Source organism: Buteo buteo, chromosome 7, assembly GCF_964188355.1.
Source record: "Buteo buteo chromosome 7, bButBut1.hap1.1, whole genome shotgun sequence".
Taxonomy (NCBI): Eukaryota; Metazoa; Chordata; class Aves; order Accipitriformes; family Accipitridae; genus Buteo; species Buteo buteo.
In genome coordinates, this window is record NC_134177.1 from 7,555,964 (window position 1) to 7,578,380 (window position 22,417).

The 22,417-nt window shown below is 38.1% G+C and overlaps 1 protein-coding gene across 7 annotated transcripts in view; it reads left to right on the plus strand.

The window, feature by feature from the left end:
* Positions 1–22,417, plus strand: part of NLGN1 (neuroligin 1) — a 316,082-nt gene that overhangs the window by 288,626 nt on the left and 5,039 nt on the right. For 4 of the 7 annotated variants that reach the window (XM_075031403.1, XM_075031406.1, XM_075031408.1 and 1 more), the window contains one exon: positions 19,943–20,128. In XM_075031403.1, the coding sequence (XP_074887504.1) occupies positions 19,943–20,128 (186 nt within the window). Of the gene's footprint in view, positions 1–19,942; positions 20,156–22,417 lie in introns of all 7 variants that reach the window. The other 3 variants (XM_075031405.1, XM_075031404.1, XM_075031407.1) reach the window with 1 other exon arrangement.

A 22,417-nucleotide genomic window follows, 5' to 3' on the forward strand; every position in this document is an offset into this window, starting at 1 on the left:
TGTACTCCAGATAAGAAAGACACACTGTGACACCTGGGTTGTTTAGTACCTTTCAACTGCGAAACAAGTGCTGAGCTGCGTTTGGAGAAGCATCACTTTTGCCTGCTATATGGCAATGCAGACCTGTGATGGACTTACCTGGGGTAGAAGTGGAGAAATCTCTAACATCGTTATCCTATCTTCTCCCATTTCTCCCCAGGTTTAGCAGTCTGCATTTTTTTCTGAAGCTAATCTTTCTTCACAGTGTTTTTGTACTCTGCCTCTATTTTGTTGCTGCTGTGTTCACAGCTCCCTTTCCTTTTTAGAGTCATTGGTTAGTTTAACTGATCTTCTTCCCTATTATTTGTCAGGCTTTTAAATGAGGTGCTAACCCCATTTTTTGTCATGCTCCCTTCAATACGCTCTGCTACCAACATGGTTCCCAAAATCAAGAGCTCAGTCCACGTGAACTTACGAAATCTTCAAGTCATGTAGGAAGCATCCCAATGAAAGAAGCAGACAATCATAAGCAGAGAACAAAATTTGATGAACAGCCTTCAATAATCTCAAACGAATACAACTGGCAGCTCTATGCTGATGAATCACAGATGTACCTCTCTATTCCCAGCTTCTCGATTTCCCCTTCCTGACTCTCAACACTCTAATTATTGGGAGAGTGAGAGGTTTGTTACTTTATCCTTCCAGCTTCCTTCTGTTTCTAACAAAAGTATAAATACATTCTCAATCTTCTAATATTTCATTTGTTTTGGAGTTTTCTTCCCACTAAACAGTTGCGGTATTCTTTCCATTTAATGAAATGGTTTCAGCTTTCTCTCCTGTTTAATGGGTTGGAAATTAGCGGTGAACAGGAATAGTCCATTGCTTTGGTCTGTAGTTTAGGAAATCTGTGAAAAGGAAATGCGTGTGAGGGCTGTCTGCAGACTCAGGAATGGTCTTCATTTTGCTTTTGTAATTTTATTTAGAGTACAAGGCTTAGTAAATTAAAACAGATTCAGTTCAGCAGAAGGCAATGTTGTTCAAATGCTATAGCTTTTTGTTCTCCCAGACAAATATTATTTTTCAAAACTTGGTTTTTAGCATATGTTTCATATTTTTTTGCTCAAATTTACATACATTTACGGTTAGCAATGTATAAGGTCTAAGAGGATTTTATAAAAGTTAGGTGACCACACGCAGACTTCTGCATTCTCATTCTTTTGTTGTTGTTATAATAGTGTAAATAAGACATTTTTAGATGGCCATTACTGTTGTATTGTGTCCTACTAATTGATTAGATTGTGGTTTTCTAAGGAATATACAGTGGTCTCTAAAGGGTATCGCAAGAGCTCCACAGTACCGTAAGAATTGGTATGTTTTACAGATAAGTCCGTTCTGTGGAGTCACGCATGTAGGATAAACAGGCAGCACAAGTAGGCTTTATCAGCGGAGGGCCCCCAAGGGTACACAACACAGGAAAATCCAATTACAGCCACAGGAAGTTTTTTCAATCTCTTAATCGGCATTGCAGCACTGCAGATGGATATTATTGCCCACTACTTAAGCTTTATTACTCCATTTTTCTGTCTGTAGCCCTTCGCCTCACCAACCCACCTTGAAGAGACGGCAGGCAGAACCATATAAAACTTTTTATGACCTTGGCATCTGCACTGTTTTGTCGCATGAAAGATAAGTACAATTGTGACAATGAAGAGGAAGCTGGCAACCCTTTAAGTTGGTTTTACAAGTACGGTTTGCCCTGCATCCCAATCACAAGAGCTAGCTGAGCCGCCTGACCATCGCTTCACCCGCCGTTAATGACTACAAACAGAATTTGCCAGCCCAACTTCTTCTCGAGGCTAATGCTTTTAAAAGAGGAGGCAGGATGATCTAGGGCAAAGGAGCAGGTGTTGGCTGCATTCGAGCTCGGGTTTGCACGGAGGTACAGATTCATTGTGTGACCTTGCATTGAGTCACTTGACTTCCAGTGTTTCAGTCGTGCTATAAAATTGACTAAAAGCAGGGCTTAAACCAGACACTCCATCCTGGGTAAATAATATACTCAGAGAATACATATAGGAGGAGGGGATTATGTTTTTGTATCTTAAAATACCTTTCCTGACAGAGAGGGTGGGTCTTCTACAGATGAATAATCTGTTAGCATAAATTACTGTTATTTTCAGTGATGGCTTACCAGGTATATGTATCAAAGAGTGATACAGGCTGCTTGATTTTATGGTACATTAACTTTGCCAGAATGCATTTATTATATTTAAAACCTGCTAGGTACCTGCAGTGGGAACAAAGATTGTATAATTATTTTTTCTTTAGCTTGTGGGAAACCAAATGCTTTGAATATAAAAGATTCTAGGGGTGAAAAGTTCATTCCGTTCACCCCTCCATAGTGAGTGTATAGGCAAAAGGTAATCTGATTACTAATTTGAAAACAGGTGAAAGAAACCAATATAGTGATGAAATAACTGCTACTTCCATTTTTACCCTTTGTGTTATTGGAAATAGTAAATAGATGCAGTAGGTGAGCTGTGAAGCAAATCTTTCATTATTTTATAATAAGCATCTTCTCCAATCAATTAATCACTTTGGAATAAATAGCTTCAGGGTTTTGATTTTAAAACATATATGCAAGATTTTGCCGCAGCAGCAATAAACAGCAGGAAATGTACCAATGTTCAATCCCTGTTTTAAATGAGGAATGCAGAGTCTATGAAATTAATGGAAATATCTTCATTAAGTTTACTGGCTTCACTGCCTCAGAAAACAATCATCTGTTCTTGAAAGCATTGCAAAATCCCCATGAGCAAATTCATAGGAAGGGATGGATAAAGGTTTCAATTTTGGATGGCTTCCATACAGGTGTTGGGTAAGTTCATTCTTACATCCCAAATCAGTTACTTTATTATCTGATCTCTTATCATTTATATGATGATAACTGTGCCACCTTATTTACTCTGTTTTGTACACTGGTCAAAACCTGCTCTATCTATATGGGGAAAAAGTGTCTGTATGGGTACTGTGATATGCAGAAAGCTGTCTGATCTTTATTTGTCAATAATGAAACTCATTGATCCCGGGATATATATACATATACATATATACATATATATATATATATAAAACACACAAAAAAAAAAAAAAGGTTAAACTCACCACTACTTTTTGAAAGCAGAGAACAACTTGGTAGTTCCACAACTCCTCCTATGCTTGGAACAAGATTATAAAATTACACATATTTACAATGTAAGAAGCCTGACGCCCCCAAGCAATAGCAAGCCAAAGAAGACAATAAGTGCTGTCATCTAGACATGCACGTTGTCCTTTGCTGTAGGAAGTGAGGTACAACCCACAATACCTGTGAGCTTGTCAGAAATAGCTTTTAAGTCACCTAGAGCACTGCAAATGCTAAAGTACCAATGAAAATAACGGCCAGATAGTTACAAATAATGATGTGTTGTACTACACAGGGGTCCAAACAGGCTTGCTTCTCTTATGTCTAAGTTTTTGACTGTCCAGCTATAGCATTCTTTTACTCGACATTTTTTTTAGTACATAGCACCTTTTCTCCGTGCTCTATATCTATTTTGACATACTTCTGGGAAGAAGGACAAAGGTAGAAGGAAGCATAAACTTTCTTACATGGCCAGTTCCCAACAGTTATCAGGAAGTGATTTACAGTATTAAAGTGAGTATTTTTCATACCTTGCACAGCATTATTTGTGTTCAGTCACTTTTAGTTGAGATATAACACGTTGTTGACTATGATGTATACATATTGTGAAACAATAGCTGGGGCAGTGCACAACAGTATTTTAAAATGGTTTAGAATGAAGTAGACACAAATATATGTGTTTTGGTTTTTCACCCATATAACTAATGACACAGGGAAACTTAATATAAACTATATATTTAAAGAATTGAAAAAATACTGAGAGTATTGGGAAAAAAAAATCAATTCAAGGTTTGATCAGATCCACCTCCATAGTAGACTGTGATAGCTGGAGATTGATTTATTGACAGCAGAGGGGAGCACAGTATTCCAGCCACTGTAATGCTTTTAAATGGTCTTCCATAATGTTTTTAAATAGCCTTCCAAACTTACAGCAATGAATTGCAATTTTGAGGAGAAGAAAGAAGAATACAGTAGAAGTTCTAGATTCTATCCTAGAAGGAAACATATTGTCTTAAAATTACTGAGACTAGTTGTAAACCTTTAGGGACACATCCTACTTGTTTCTTAAATCATATGTGAGCTTTCCATGAGAATTAGCAAAACATTCGAAATTAATATTTTGAAATTATGATTCATCATCATCTTTGAATTTGCCTGATGGATCATTGAAAACCAAAAATCATGGGGTACCTTTTGTTCCGTTGGAAGAAAGCAGCAATGACACTAAATGAAACTGCTAGTCATCAAGACGCTCTCCTCCTTTCTGTAGTCTATGTAGTCAACCCAACACTGCTGTTTTCAGAAGATAACAAATTAAAGAGATGAACTTTCTTTCTTCAGTAACTGTCTCATGAGTAAAGAAGAACACAAGTACTTTTAACTGTCAAGTGATGTTCTACACCATTGACTACAAATATAAAGTTATGCACGTTACGTTAGAAGCTGAGAAATCATATAAAGATTAATCAAGCCAGCACATCAACTCATTGTATCACACTGATGCTCCACTGAAAACAGCTGGTATTTTGCTAGCAGTACATTGCCAGAAATGGGACATGATTCTATATTGCAGTGTCAGAGATGCCTTTGTTAACTGCAACAATCCTCAGAGTCAGCAGAATTAATGTTGAGTATAAATACATTTTCTGACAAATCTCGAGCATACCAAGAATGCAATCCGTTGCAATCTAGCAGATGCGCTTTACATTCAGTAACTTTGTCAGGATGTTGCTTGAGATCTGATGGTAATTACTGATGTGTCATTTGGGGTGTGTTGTTGAGCAAAGTCTATTAAAACTCAATTTATTTCATCAGTTAGCACCCAGCTTACATTATACAGTATGTTAAAAGAACATTCACGCTGGAATTTTAAAGGTGGGCATGTGGTTGCAAAAAATCTTCAAAATGTAATGGCACGATAATTCTCTAGCTCTTTCATTGCTTAAGTCTACCAGACCCTATTTCTGGCCCCGTAATTCAGAGGCAGGTTCAACTACCCCTTCCGCCACAGCTTTCCTCTATAACCTTGGTTGTGTCACTCCCCTTTTTGTGCTATGTCTCCTTGTTCAGTATGAACCGAGTATTACACCTACCTAATTATTCAGGGTGAGGATGACAACATAACATCCTGTAAACCATCCTGATTCCAGAGTAATTCAGGGCAACATATAAATGTCATAGAAAGGAAGAACAGTAACAGACCATTTATATTTTGTTCCCTCAACCTGCTCCCTTAAGGAGCAGATCACGACTGAGATCAGAGCAGACCTTGGGACTTGGGCTTGCTTATGCGCCGTATGGAAATGTCTGACTTAGAGGAGGGGGAGATGGCAGATGTTGTGCAAGGAGATGCAGCAGCTCCAGGAGAACAGGGTATCCTCTAACTGGCTACTGCAGGTTTTGTGAATTTTATTTTTTTTTTTTTAAAGATTATGATACTGCAACAGCATGGGCAGAAATCTGCTCCTCTTAGGCTACTGAGAAACTGTGAATCATGTTGGTTTAATAAACTCTCTTTTCATGTTATTTCATCTTCCCAACTTTTCTTTTCTGCATGTTGATTCCTTTCCTTCGCACAAAGCCTAAGAACACCCTTTGTTACCTCTCTAACATAGTTAAGCCCAGGGCTGTGGTGGGGTTTTAATCCATTTACAATTATAAACAGCTAAAATCACCTGTTAATACCTACTGTCTGCTGTCTTTACTTTCAGACGGGGTGGTCTTTATTCATATGAGTTCATACCTCCTGCCTTCGAGTGATGTACATGAATGAGGTTTACTGGCATAGTCCTGGCTTTATTTACTTTCCATAGGTAATGATATTTCTTGTACTGGAATGAAACATTTTTCCCATTGTAAATAACAGATACCATTGTACCGTCCGTGGAAAAAATACCGGGTTTAGTGACAAGCTTTGCATATATAACATAATCCCATGAAGGCCTGAATTCTGTGACTTTTCTCCGACTGAGTGTATCTTCCTATACAATTAAGGAGGCTGTTTTCAGTTATTTAAGAGAAATAAGTGCAGGAGAATAGAGCCCTAAGAAATGAACATTAGTTATCCCAAAAGGGACCTAGTGAGAATGGAAGCTTAAAACGGTCTACACAGTTTAATTCATGCAACATCTGTTTTTGGGAAAATTAGCACAGATTAGATTTTCCAACTCATCTGAGGCTAAGAAAGTGCCTTTAGAACCTGTAGTATTTGGTTAAGTGTTAAAAACAAATTAGCACCATTTTACTTACTGTGTGAATACTGTGCATATTAGTTCACTCTGTAGTAAGCTATAAGAATTGTAATGGCAAAATAGAAAACTGATGCCTCTAGGTGAGCCACTCTTTGCCATAATTTTCTTAGCTGCCTTATAGAAGTGCTTGACATTCCTGTCTTCTTCGGAGCAGTGTTTTGTTAGACGTGACCATTTTGTATAAATTCAGTTCTTGCTCAGGACTGAGAATTTGTTCCCTGTGACCTCTGACTTGTGTTCCTTCTCTCGGTTTGGCTGTAAGTGGGTGTTGTAAGCTTCAAGGCACCTAATCTCATCCAAATGTGAGTAAGAATATTACCCTCCCCATAAAAGAATCCTCCTACTCAAAGACCGTGTAATTGTATTGTATCAAAGTATTATTTTATAATTGTAGAGTAGCTTTCAAAAAAGTGTTAGATTTTAAAATACATGACAGAAACATAAAATAATTTAGGCTTTGTTGTTTTTATTTTCCTCACTTTGCTACTTAGCAGGTTTCTGTATTCTTATGGCAAAAAGATTAAAGTAGTCATGCTAGATGAGGCTGTTACGTGATACTCTCCAACTAGGCAATATTGAATACCTGGCTTCCTGCTGTGGACCAAATATAGGGGCAGTAAATGCAAAGTTAGCATCTTTAACAATATATTTACCTCAGCTGGGGTCTGGTTTTCTTTCACTGTATCTGTTGCAGAAATCTTTAAATGTAGAGCGATCTCAGTTATTGGGAGCTGGATGGCATATGTACACATGTTTTTCTTTTCAAAGCATTCCAGATTCTTACTTCAGCTTCCAGTCATCTCACATACTTAATTATCTGAAACATCAATTACTTTCTGCTACCCATTAAATATTACTTAGGTTAGCCACTTCGTTGACACTGTACATTTGATGCAGTATCTATGAATGCACTTACTGATGTCATGCTTTTACATATCTCAAAAGATGAAGGGTCTGGAATCACATCTTTGCTTCGTTTGTACTGGCAAATTTTCTTGACTTCACTAGAATTAGATTTAGAATAGCAATGAGCCTGGTCCATCTGTAGATGGGTGTATGCATATTTTCAGATGATGTAGTGGTAATGCATATGATACTCATTGTGGAGTGGAATGAAAGGATGCAACATCGTACAGAAAACGAGAGCTCTGCATTTAGTTGAGGCTGCAGTAGGCAATCTTTCAAAGAATTCTCTAACTGGAACAAAACATAGTAAAAAAGTTGCCTTTCAGCAACTGAATAAACATTTGAGATCATTATTGGAAGCAGTACAGGCATTTTTGTGTCAGTACTTTGTTGGTGAACAAAACTTTATTTAGCAAATCCTGAAGATCAACAGGCTGATAGCATGTGTCTGTGTGTGCCCATGCGTATAAAGTATTTCTTACTAATACCTTTAAATAAAGGTACTTCAGCCTTGCTTTTGTGGTATCAAGGTGCTAACTGAAAAGCAAAACTCAGAGTACTACAACATTTGTTCTTCTGGTACTCCAGAAGCCTACTTTGAGTTAATTGGTGATTTTTCACAGACGACATCTAATCTATAAGTATAAATTACTTTGCACTCTTACTATGCCTTAATTGAAGTGCACCAATGTGAAATTGCAATGGATGGAGCTGCAGCGATTCTAGCCTCAATTAACTTAGGGTGGATTTGAGGGTTTTATCCTTCCTTTTCCTTGGACTAAGAATGATGCTTTGACATCTTGTATTTATTTAAATTGTTGGTGGAAAAGCTAGGGGATATGCACATGACCAGGTATTTTGTAAGGCTGCTCTGAAGAGATACGCAGGAGTTGTGTGTATGATTTGTATATTAATACATATCTTTTATGTCCTACTGTTTTGTTTAACAGCTGTACAGTCAACAGTGGCCAAATCCCTCAGGATTCTCTAGGGAGGAATAGTTTAATAGCAATCATTTTTTTTGGTAAATGGCAGCTACCATCTCTGTAACAGCTACCCTCATCCCATTCGTGACTTTTCTTCTAAGATAGCCCTGCTTTTAAGACACAAAATGTATGTTGCAGCACAATGAAGTCATTGTGAAGAGATGAAGTATCTTGCCCTATGGAACAGGAAATTCAGACACAGCAGAACGCAAAAATTTTACTAGGAGAGGCAGGGGGATACCATGTAAGAAAGGAACAGGCATATGATGATGCAGTTAATTCTTAGTTACTTCACATTTTACCAGAACTGATAGATATTTACCAGAAAATTAGATTTGATGCCTCTGTCTAGGCATATATGCTCTTAGAAATGTTTCTGGTGTTCAGTTAACAGCGATGGAAACAGTGTAAGAATCTCGCTAGCACAAGCCTGTGTACGAAGATAGTTGTTTGCAACATATTTTTGTTACAGACCTCTCAGGTTTTTCCCTAGTGGCTCAGGCGGTCATAAAGTACGTTTGTGTTTGCTCTTAATTGGTTTGCTTTTCTTAGTGATCTTTGGCCCGCGAGAAGTAGTCCACAGACTTTTAGAGGTCCACAGGTATAAATCGAAAACCTGCTATATTTCTTAGCTTTCTCACTGTTGGACAAGGCCTTTTCTCTGGGTGAGAACAGATTCAGCATCTCTGCCATCATAAACACAAAGGGCAGCTGCAATAACAAGCCGTGATACATAACCTGCCGTGCTATAATTATGGTGGTGGTGCAGTATGCTCCAAAATGCCTCACTTTACAATTCAAACTGAAACTGGGTTGCTGCTTTTTCTACTTACTTTTTCTTATCAGAAGTTATTCTTACATGCAGGCTAAGATAGCCACAAATATAGTGTCTTCGGTAAGACAAATATGCCTCTAGGTGTTTAAAGGGACAGAGCAGAATGTCATCTTTCGGATCGCTGTGCTACTGCTGCATATTGTCTTGCAGCAAGGAAACAGATGTGGATGTGATGCCACAGGTAGGTCAAGGAGTTGGTCGACCACATAGCATCTGTAGAGAGCACGGCAGGTTGTTATCACGGGGGTAAAAATATTGCCGGATATTCCCAAGGATTTATCGAGCGATAAATTGATTGTATGCCCCCAAGTATATTTCAAAGAGCATAGTGGACACATATATAAGTTCACATGAATAACAGGACTACAAGAATAATGTTGATACTGATTAAATAAGATTAAGCTTTGCAAAAAGGGAAGAGGAAAGGGAGCAGAAGAGAGAAAGAAGGATGATAGAAAAGCTTTCTTTCTCAGGCTTTCTCAAAACTTATTTAAATTCCCAGTACATTTAAAGGATCTATCTGCACTGATCAGGCTACAGAAGTCAGATCTTGATTATTTAAGTCTCATATGTTATTTAACTCGCACATTCAAACGCGAGAAGGCATTTTGGTGATGATCTGGCATGACCTCTACCCGTATTATACTGTTCATAAAGCTTACCTGAATTAAATCTTATCTGAGCAGTGACAGTGACATATTTTTAGAAAGCCTCCAGTTCTGATTTAAAAATGCGAGTGATGACATACTGAATGCAGTTCTTGGTAAATTGGTCCAATGGTTAATCTTTTCTATTTATTTTCAAATAAGGAGATTTGAGTTCACAGTAAATTAGCACCATAATTTCTGTGTTCTGATTGAAAGATTGCACTTTCAAATAGCTGCTAGGCTTCTAACTAGTGATTTGCATACACAGTTTTACATGAAGATTTCTGACTTCCCTTTCATCAGCTCATAGAATATATATTAGCATTGATTGGACCCTCACTGCAAATCTCAACACTGTGGAGAAGTATTAAAAATTATCGTGCTGTCCCTCCAAGTGGAACTTATAATTATGATTTTTTTATTTCTAAAATGTGAATTTTCCCTTCTAGTGAAATTAAACCCATCCTTTCTCTCATCCATATACATGTTCAAAATTTTGAAAAACTGCGTGGTATTAGTGAAAACATATACAACCAGAGTGACCATTATAAAGCAAAGATGATTTCCAGGCCTAAGTTAGAAAAAGTGTTCTCTGGCATGTAACAGTCAATTAAAATGTACTACCTAAATGAAGCTTTTGAAAGCTGAATCTGAACTACACATAGTTCTAAGTAGCTGCACATATTACACAGCTCATTATATAGCAAAAATTTCTCAAATATGTTGGGTAGAAAGATCTTCAAGTACCATCTGGGCTATCTTGAGATAATGAACTGATTTTGCCCAAATCTTGAAGGAAAATGGAAAGCAGACTTTTTTTTTACGGGGTCAATTTTTATTTTTAAAGCCTTGCACTTTAAGAACATTGATATTTGTTAACTCTCCACTATAATATGTTTTCCAGGTTTGTAGCTGCTGCTTTTAATTGTATCATCTAAAGTTAAAATTTATGGCATATTGCATGAAAGTCTAGCATATCTTAATGCCTCCATTTTGATCTTGCTGCTGAAAATGGGGATGCTGAAAGACCATACTAAAGGACAGATATTTGATGCAATGTGCTGTGGGCTACTTAATTTTGCATATTGCACTACTTGAAGTAAGTAGGACTGGAACAGCTGTGCACTCAATCCTGGTGAAGACAAGAATCTCTCCCTCGGGGCATCGCTTTCTTCTGCCAAGTAGGAAAGTCAAGTGATGGCTTTGGCTATGGACTTTTCTGTTCTCTCATGTAGTCTGTCCTTATCATTTGGGCTTTGGCTGAGTATATTTGAAAGGATCAGTATGTGTTTGATTTTTATTATTCCACACTTCATCCTATAATAAGGTTTGGTTTTGTCTATGCTGTCTTCTGGACACTATCGATTTTATTTATTTTTTTGTTGAAGTTCTTAAAGACGGTGGCTCATAAGAGCATTGCTGTTGTATTACTTAGTAATACAGTGCTGTTCATTTCCTGTGAAAAGTTTGTATGCAACTTAAAAATACTTCAAACTAAAAGTTGTGTTGCCCTAGAGCATGACTCAGCTGTGTACTAACAACTATGTTTTTTACCTCGTGGAAGGCATTTAAGCAGATGTTCTCTGCTGGCAGCAGAATTGCGTATTTTTTCAAAGATGAAAATATTCATAGTTACCTGCTCTTTTCTATAGCAAACCTCATCTTTTTTTTCTGTATTTTTAAAGAAGAAGAGGAGACAATCAAATCAAACATACTCCAGCTGCCTTTTGCGTCCACCTATGCCAAATGTCATTCATCAGTTCTTAAGGCTTACTTGTACTTTCCGATACGTGTCAGCACATATCACTTAAAATCTTGTAAAATTAGTTTCTGCAGCTGTATTTCTGAGACTAGTCTTGCCTCCTCCTTTTCTTTTTTTTCCTTTTACAACATATCCAGAAATCAGTATTAAAGATCACTTCTAGTGGACTAGCCCTATTGCTTATATAACTCTTTCAGAGTATCTCTGAGATTGTTATCAGACTTTCATTTGACTCTTCAGTAAAGATCATCTATAATAAGCTGCTATAGAGCTGATCTCTCTGCTGATCATTTGGGACCAGCTGTGTTGTATTTAGAGTAGAGGTCTGACAAGCAGAGGGCAGCTGAAGACCTCTTTTATCCGTGCTCCCTGCCCTGAAGCCAAAACGTTGGCTGCCAGAACTGCCAGCAGAGCACAGAATAAGTTTATACTTCCCACCCCGATACCAACTGTACCGCACGGGCTTAGAGAATTGCTTCTGTGCAACTCGTCTCCGCAGCTGACGGGACTGTAACCAACATCTGACTTTTTGCATTCTCACCGTTGCCCCGCGTCTGACAAGCCGGCCACACGCTGCGGGAGCTGTGACCCACTAACTGGTCACGCTTGACACGTGGGCTGGGAGAGCTGGAGAGAAACACCACCGCACCGTGCCATGCCGCAGGCAGAGAAACTGCCCAGCTCGGTTCTTTACAAGCAAACGTTGACCTGCTTCATCGTGTGGGCCTGCCCCATACCGCGACCCCACGTGCAAGCATGGGATTATCACAGGGACCGATACATGAATGTCTCGCACATCGAGAATACCCAGCATTTGAGAGACTGCCCACAACTGTCCCGGCATGACAGAATGGAAGATAACCATTCGCCACATGGAGAAAAGGCAGCTTAAAGCTTTTGAAAGCACTCTCTGACTTTTATAATCTTTTTACTGAAACTTTAAAGGCAAGGAGAGTCGGCCTCTTCTCGCAGCCTTCAGAGAATGCTAGAAATTATAATCTCAGACTCTTCCAACATCCACAACATACCTGCCAAGAATATCACAGTAAATCTAAGCATTTGCCTTCCTTCTGTAACGGTTGAGGAAAATTTTCCAGGATAGGAAAAAATCTGGCTTCATCAAACCTTTTTTTGACTTTTAAAGGACTTTGATATAGCCTGTGAAAGAGAACCTGTGTTTTGGAAAAAGACTGGGAGTTAGCCTGCTTTGAGCTGCATTGCACCCAGCGAAGTTGGGCCAGTACATCTTTGACAATGGAATAAAGTGCTCTGGTGTGAGACACTTCACTCTTCCGCAATCTGCCTCTATACTACAAGTTTGCTGTAATGCATCAGCGCTGGCAAGTGACAGATGCCAGGCTGAAACAGCTGTAAGGGACTTCTGTAACTTGCAGTGTTCCGTTCGTTTAGCCTCTCGCGGGAGAAGAAATTAAGTAAAATGCAAGGAAGGGAAAACTTCAGTTGTTTCGAAGAGCCACAAGGAAAGGCCAGCCTTTTTGTAGGCTGTGGCCACTTCACTGATATTAATTCGAAGGATTTGGTACTCTGGGAGGAGTGTTAAAAATTCCAACAGTAAACGAGCAATGCTAGAAAAGGACATCAGAGTTTATACATCATCACGCACTTTTCTCCATGTGTACTTTCAAAATGTCAAAGGATATAGTTACAAGTTCTTATATTTACTGATTCAGTTCCGTAAATTCTTTACTCTGGTGAAATGTATGGGAATTTCCAAAGGCTAACCGCTGGGGCAATAGCACTGGCCAGTGAATTTGGCACTGTTGGTATTTTTAAGCAATTCAACCTCATAGAAGCACCACTTTAGAGTTTGGTAAGTTAATGAATTACTGCAGCTGTTTCGCATTACTCGCAGTACGGTTTATTGTTCATACACTTAACCTTGAAGTACTGTTCTTACAGTGACACAACTTAATTAAGACAGTTAAAATAGTTGAGCTGTTTCCTAGTTTTTTACCGAGTGACTGAGGTTATGTGAATAGTGGGAACAACTACACACAAAAAACTTTTCAGCTTCTGAAGTGTTCTTTTTAAGTCAGCCATATAGGCCAGCCATACTGAATGGATGGATTTTTATTCTATAAGAGCGTCTTTGTTAAAAAAAAAATTTTTAAAATTCCACACCTAGAACATTTGCAATTAAATTAGCCTCATATCAGAACCCTTCCTGGTCCCCTCCCATCACTTCGATCAGTGTCATATGGCACATTCTGCTCTTTTGGTAGTTACAACTTGATCACTACAGAAACGCAAGCCTAACATCCCAAAACAGAGTTGTGCACTGAAAAAATCAGTGCAAGCTATTTGTATGGAAGGTACTTGTCCTTAATTTATAAAGCTTATGGTATGACATCAGAAAATATAAGTAAGTTATCGAACAATTTATGTGACCGGTCACATAACCTTACCATGTGAAAAGTGAATCGTTTTCAAATATATGTATATAATGTATAGAATCGTAGAATGGTTTGGGTTGGAAAGGACCTTTAAAGGTCATCTAATCCATCCCCCCCTGCAACGAGCAGGGACACCTTCAACTAGATCAGGTTGCTCAGAGCCCCGTCCAGCCTGACAATGTACATCTGAACAAATATTTTGCAACAGAACGTTTGTCTTCTAATTGTTTAAAAGTACAGTGTGTCCACCTGCAAAGAGTCTGACATATTGATTTATTAAAATAAATTCTGTATATAAATGCAGTGTCTCACATATCTTAAACAGCCAGGAAAGAGTGCATAATGATGTAGCGTGATACGTTGCACATCTCATGGAGTTAAGCTAAAATCTTGCACTTCTGAAATCATTAGCCTTATTACTAATATGCACGTGGCAGAAAGCTACAGAAACAGACAAGTACTTTGCTAATGTGGCAACTACTTTTTTGTACATTAAATGAATTTGATACAAAACTCCTGATTGAGCAGCATTTTCAGAAGACTTGCTTACCTGATTCTTGAGCGGAGGTATATTGCAGATGTCTACAGAGGAATATTTTTCTTGCACTGAATAGTTTATATTCTCCTACATCTTCCTCATGGGAGTTCCTAGTCCTTTTAGTCACCTTACCCCTTATCCATTACTAAAACATGCTATTAATATTAGGATGTGCTGGTCAGCAAAGCGAGGAGCGGTATCCTCGCTTCATGAATATCACATATACATTAATGTTCACAGTGCTGCTGCCCACGTAATTCATTCAGATTAGTTAGCTGATGCGAATTCAAGAGAGATGTCTAAGATGAAAACAAATGTGCTCTTTAAGTTTAACCATATTGCTTAAAATTTGCTTATCTTGCTCACATTTCTAACTGAGTAGGTATAGTTTAAAGGGCAACTGAAATTTTCTGTACATGGCAATTACCATTCAACATTAATAGAGGGTGTCAAACTAAAGTTCTAACCAAGGAACTTGCAATCCAGAGGGAATATAAATTCTTCCCTCAAAATATGTCCTGTATTCTTCCATTATGCATTGATGCATTTATACTTGTACAATTTAACATTTGCTTTTAACAAAATAAAAGATGACATTAGACTGCATAGGGAATTGTAACTGGAAACATAGCTAAATTATGATAACACGTGCCTGAACAGGTGGGTAGTATTAAAGTCTTAAGTGTTACTGCTTTCAGCAACACAGTTCTTTGAAAAAACCCTTTAAGCATGTCAGACTGGTTTTTAGAAGCTCTTGTGTTTTATTTTTAGAGTAGCATTTGTTGCTGTGTATTTCCTTGCAGGCAGATTGGGTTTTTTGTCCAACAAGACATTCTGCCCTTACTTCCATCCAGCCACGAAGGTTGCTGGGTTATGAAACACTTGTATGGACAGAACTCATCAGAGGGAAGGTTTGGTTCTCTGTGATGTGAAATGGCACTTGCATAGCCACCAGCCTGCGCCTAGTCTTTTACTGCAGCAGCGGGTTGTAGCAGTCCCTTACATTAGGAAAAATTCTGTGTTGGCCTTCCCCCCTGCGTTAATTTGAATGTTCAAATTAGGCCAGAGCTTAAAATAATACAATCTACTAAGGTTTTCAACACAATATTTTAAGTTTCCCAGCTCTGTTCTTTTATTTACTCTTCAAAAATGCTGGAATCATATTAGAAAAAAAGATTTATCTGCATGGCAAGCAGAAATCATTACCCAGGCAGATAAGCCTATAAAGTATTAAAATTTATCTTAACACAAAATACAGGGCCTGGTTGTGGCACACTCTGCCTATTTGTCTAACGGACATGTAACAGAGAAATGGTCCAAATGAGCTTAATAAATCTCTTTCTTAAACTCACAAAAGACCACATCCTCACTTCCATAATTCTATTAGAGTCTGCTCCTTTAGAGGAGATAAAAGGAGAGATAACCTCTCCATGCAGAATATAAAATAGCAATTGTTCAGCTGATGATTGGAATATTGCCAGTAGAAGGACTTAATTATGGAACAAAATTAGCTCAATCTGACCTTTTTAGAGAATAATGCAAAAATAAGTTTTTTGCAAATGTCTTCCTGGAATAACTAAATTAAAGAATAATTTACCTCACTTTTTTTACAAGAGCAAAAGGTGGTACCATACGATAGCAGCGTTCGTGGTGAGATGACAATCCAAGGATAATAATTAGACAGCATTTGCAGAAAGAGATAATATATTTTAATAGACTAGCTGATACAGTTTAAAAACAGACAAGCTTTCAGACACACAAGCCCTTTTCAGCAAGAGCAGGTTCCCCTCTATGAGTCAAAATTGCTAGCTTAATATCTAGATAGTGTAATGATTGTGTCATAGAAATGCATAGAAAAGTACGGTAACGATATTAATTACATACTGAAAGCTCCTCTAGGGATGAGGACGAAACAGACTGTTGCAATCTCTGTTTTATCTAACCGATAAACAGGAATAAGTACTTGCACCCACAGACCTGCAGACAGGGTATGATGCTGTGTGTTAAAGCATTTCTCTACGGGTGTTTACTTAGATGAGTTTATCTGTATTCAGGCACTCCTTGCTATTAAAAAAAAAACCAACAACAAAAAAACCAAACCACAAACTGGAAAGAAAAACCTCATCTGTTTTATCAGTTTTATCTCTGATTTCATGACATTCTGAAGGCTTCTAAGCCATGCTGATACTACTGCATACAAGAAAAAAAGCATGAACAGGTGGCAATATTAACAGGCTTCTTATGGTTCTGAAAAATGAGATAGAAATGTTTCATGTCATGAAAGTCAACATCAATAATCATCCATCTTGTGTAGATATGGAAGTCAGCCAATGTGGTTCTTGCTGAGGAAGCATGAGATATTTCTTTTGCATCAGAGCTGTTGCTCTGGACACAAGTCATAATTTGTCTAATATAGATGAATGAGGAGGATATTACTAATACTTCCTTTTTTCTCCCCCCCCCTTTTTTTTTTTTTTTTTTTTTTTTTTAAAATAAACTGAAAGCTCCCCCTTCTGGCACATTTCCTGAACTGAATGCAAGGTTCCTGATGTCTACTTTTAGCAACAGGAGACATTTCCTCTTTTGCTCTCTTTTTAAGATCCTTTTTGCAAGGATTCTTTTATAGTTTCCCAAGGATTTCCCATTTCCCCATCAAGCTTCGGGGCTTGATGTGAACTCATTTAACAGCAGGGGATTGCCCTAAGGCTTTACCTATAATTTTTATCTGTTGGTTTTCCAGGCAGAGACTTATTTGCTTCCCACTTTGCTGCACATTATACAGAGTATAGAAAACAACTTTTTCAGAAACTTTGAGTTTTAGCATTTGTTTTCCTTCAGGGCAATCAGTGTACCTCAGCTATAACCCTACCACCTATTTGCCTGATAAATGCCTTGGAATCACTTTGTGAAATCTACAGGATCTTTTTGAACCAATGCTGCAGCTCTGCTGAGAGCAGATCCTGTCCAGGCTCAGGGAATCTGCAAGCCAGGGAAAGGGAAAAAAGCAAAGAGGGACTTGTTTAGGGCACAATTTCGGTAACTGCTCTCTTCTGCTTGCTGTCTGTGTTTCGAGGACCGCCACTGTCAGTTGTTCCTCTAATCCCTTGAATCAGCGCAGTCACTTATGTGCTTAGTATGATGAACTGATTTGTCAGTCGTATACTTATGCAAAGAAAGGGGAGGACTTTCGCAGCATGTGCAGCCACAGGATCCTGTAGTTCCCGTAAATTCCTACATTTTAATTTTGTTACAGTCACTGGTACCATCCCTCAACTCCAAGCAGGCTGACAAAGGCAGTGAGACTAGTTAGGGAACTTTCATTAGATTTGCTGTCATAGATTAAAAGACATCATCTCTCCGTGTCCTTAAAAACTATTTATGGGGGACAACATTTTACTGGAGTGTGAAGACAGGAATGCGTGCTTCTGTGCAGGAAGGATTTTACTGGGGCCATCCTTTCACATAGGCCTGAACACCAGCCCCTCTGGCTACACAGAAGAAAACAAAAGAGAGTGAAGCAGATTAAAACAACATCATATTCATCTCAACTCACTACTGAGCTGTAGTAGTAAAATGAGAATGAATTAATTACATTTATGACTTCCTTTCTGGGCTTTCCCTGAGTATCAAGGTGCTATTTTCTTCTGTGGTAGTGATGCTACTTTGCTTTTTGATGCAGTTAAGTAGTAAATGTGGCAGGTTTTAGTTGTAGAACAGTGGTTATTTTAAAGTCTAGTATCAGAGCAACAATTTACTATGGCTACAGTGAATGAAGTATGCCCATTAGACTTGGTACATTAGGTCTGGAAGTGGGAGAATTGCTGGCCTGGCACCTTATGCCACTTTCCTGTTCCCTCTCCATGGTAACAAAAATCAGAATTGACCTACACAAAGCAAGCTGCTCGCCCTAAACGGAGCATAGCTCAACTACGGAGGCAGCGAGGCCAATTAGCTTTCAGTGCAGTTTACAGCAAAGAAGGTCTGTTAGTATAAATGTCTACACATACGACAGAATACCAAATGTAAACTCGCCATTGGAAGTCAAATCAGAATAATAATAAAGTAATGAATGACATGTTCATTATATACATGAATATAGGTACATGCGTGCACCTATCTGTATTCTTGTTAAATCCTTACTTTATATATGTGTATGCACACGTGCCTGTCGTCTTAGAAATGTCTCGAAAGCTGCTTTTATTGTCATAATGAAACAGTAGGACTCCTTTGAGAGCCATTTGTCTGAAAAACTACTGTAAACTTCTTTTGAGTAGGCTGTCTGCACTCAAGAGAGTAAAATCGGTAGAACTTTGACGAGACTAGAAGACCCACAAATATCTAATTAATGTGGAAATAATTGTTGTGATGGTTGCATTTCTCTACAAAGCATGTACTGAAAAACAGTTAAACTGTCGATTTAGTGAGCATTAAATGAGTTTGGTATGCAAATGGAGGTGCTGGGCTACTTCATAATGCTGGTATTATTTAAACATTTGTTTATTAAGCTGAGAAAATTGGAAATGTCAACAAATGGGATCCAAAAGCAAAGCAACGTCTTCTACCAATAGAGACTTTCTTCAAAGTTTTTAATTGTCCACCTTTTAGAGTCAGTAGGCTCGAATGACAAGAGTAACAGCGATACTGAATATGAGGGTACTGCTGGGAGTAAAGTGTAAAACAGTCGTTCCTGCACCTGACAAGTTCCACCATTTTTCTTCCAGTATGAGTAAAAGGGAGCAATTCTTGTGCTCTCTGGATTACCGCTGAGCTCTTATCTTTTTGATGTTAAGGGGTCATGGGAACAGCTTAAATTCTCTTTATCCATTTAATGCAGATTCAATTAACTCAGGTTAATGACTGTGGGTTGGACCTCAGGGAGCGGAGAGCTGCTCACATTGTTCAACCCACCTTGTCCTGTGACATAAACTGCATTTCTGGGGGGAGAAAAGAGGAAAAGAGAGTGTGTTGCTGGGACATAAGCAAACACAGTCTACAGAGAAGTGTAACCGTTGCCTCTCCGGCGTGCGCAAAGCTCTTGGCCGGCATCTAAGTACAGAAGTGCAATACACAGTTGACCAAATCACTTAAAAAAATGACTGCAGCATATCTGTTTGGTAAACCTTTACTCTTAAACTTGGTACAATCACCATGAAGTCTTTGGGAGTAATACATTGTGCCCCGTTAAGACTTAGACGAGTATTTTGCCTGGGATGTATGTTCATCTTCCCCACATTAATATATCATGGCCAAAAGAGTGAATACTAAATAATTTGTTTCAGGAAGAGTGCAAAATTGCAAATTGTTGTCCAGTGAATATGGAAGATTATGTAGGTGCATAATATTTAATGGCATAGACTTCTGAAATCTTACTTAGAAGATTGCAACAGTATTATGCAGAAAAGCACTTGCTAACCCTTTCTTTTTTCATTTACCTTCACAGGATTTTTGAGCACTGGGGACCAAGCAGCAAAAGGAAACTATGGCCTCCTTGATCTAATTCAAGCTTTGCGATGGACTAGTGAAAATATTGGGTTCTTTGGTGGTGACCCATTAAGAATAACTGTTTTTGGATCTGGTGCAGGCGGTTCATGCGTCAATCTGTTGACTTTATCCCATTATTCTGAAGGTAACCGTTGGAGCAATTCAACCAAAGGTATTATGCAGGTTGCAAATTTTGACAATTTTGGTGTCTGCATGCCACTGCCATTAGTACTATGTGATGCTCTGTATATTCTCTTTGTTCCTATGAACTGTTGAGTTCAGCTCAATATTAAGCAAAGTTTTTAAAGGCTGTACAAGCCACCTTCTCCCTCAGCTCTTCTGTGCATGTTTAAATTTTGGTCACTTTCTTCTTTTTCCTATGGAGCTTTGTAGAAACACTTTATAGCAGACTTCTGAACAGCATTTTCTCAGTGCATCATTTTTGTCTCTTTTCTTTCCTACCTAAGGGTGTCCCTTTTGGAAGAGCAGTCAGTCATGCTCACAGTAGATGAGGTCGTCTATATTCAGACTGTCATGAAAGGCATGTTTAGTTTCTCATGAGGAGCAGAATTTAAAGAAAACTAAAATGACACAGTTTCTCTTTTCAGGCTAACAGCTGAAATGCTTAAAACTATTATTTTCTGTGAAGGATACACGTATCTAGTTCAGAAATCTTTTGTCTGAAAGTGCATGAACTTCACTTGCTGTCATCTAATGAAAGAATAGTTGAATGTTCTGCATGCATGATCCAAAATTGTCAAAGCATCCAAGTTGCAAATGGATTTTCTTCTATATGTTTTTTCCTATTCCATAACTAACACCTTTTCTCTCTAGTTGAGGCAGACAGCAGGAAATTAAAAACATGCTGTTTGAGGCCCCCAATTTTTTTTTTCCTATGAGTTTTGCACCACAGTTCCACAAAGTTTCTCTCATTTGCATGGCTATTGCATATTGATCACATTACTTTTGTCTCACTGTTTTCACACATTTTTATCCGTATTGTTTAGTTTTACCAGGGACACCACACTGTGCCCTGTGCATTCAATCCTCCACTAATTTATATTGCTGTATCTCCATGGGGGACTAATTGGCCAGTCATAAAAAAATAATTCCACTGACATTAAAAGAGCTGCATTTACCCAAAGTCATGATGCAGAGCCCGCTGAGGTCAACGGAAGTGACAGATTCTTTAGATCAGGCCCTTACACTATTTTAAATGAGATAAAAATATAGCTTTTACAAGAAAACTCTAGTGGAAAATAGACTGTGGTTTAAATTTTAGTCTATTTCCACAGTTTGATTTTTAATGTAATCCTTTTTTCCATAACTACGTGCAGTTAAATAGGACATATTTATAAACTGGCCTATAAGAACGAGATGTAAGCATCATCTCATTACGCTGTAATCTGAGGGTCACTCTGCACCCTCTTTTTCCATCAGAACTCACAAAAATAACTTTTGTCATAGAGGATTTAGCATAAGGTTGAATGAGGAGACCTGGTTTATCTTCCCCTAACTCTTACTTGATCTTAATCTTGATCTTGATGTAACATGACATTAATGCGAAATGCCACATTTACAATATCTGGACAGACATGTGTTGCCTCTTATCAGCAAATTTTACCCTGTCATATTCTAACACATGGCCAGAATTCTGCCAGGAGCAGAATTTGTTTGAGGAAACTGATGCAGTAATTTGCCGACATGGCAGATCAAAGGATTCGGGAAGGGACTGGAGAGGGCTTACGGATGTATACTTAAAATGCAATTGTAAAAGTAAATGTTTGAGGATTTCTTTTATAAGAAAGCAAAAATATGCTTTATTGAAATTTGGATTAAACAGAACAATGTGCCACACCCCCATGTATTTTATGTTTCATTTGGGGATGGTTAGACCTGCCATTAAAAAACAAGTGTTCAAATCAAAATTGGTCAGCTTCAAATAAGAGAAGTTATTTCAAGTTTTCAAACATTTTCAAATATCTTAACATTTTCAAAAAATCTTTTGTTTCACATTATTAACCAGTCTCTTTCATAAGCTGTAAATTCGGATGCTCTCTGCTTCCTTCATTTCCCTTTGAAAGGATCCCGTGGTAGTTGAGAGGAAGCATTCAGCCTATTTCAAGATGGTGCTGTTCAGAGCTGCCCATCTGCAAGTGGGCAGAACAGCACCCATCTTTAGAAGGTGCTCTGAAAATGTAGACGAATATATGCAAATTATTATTATTATTTACTCTGGTAAGACTTTGAATAGGAGTTACAAAGTTATATGGTCCATTGAACATTTAAATCTTCTTTCCATCAGTCTGAAGCCCATAAGCTGTAATAATCATACACATTATCAGATAAAAATGTAGTTTTCCATCCTGTGTGGTACCAATTTCTGCCAGGAATTATGTGACAGAATGAAAATCATTTTTCATACTGTTGTTCA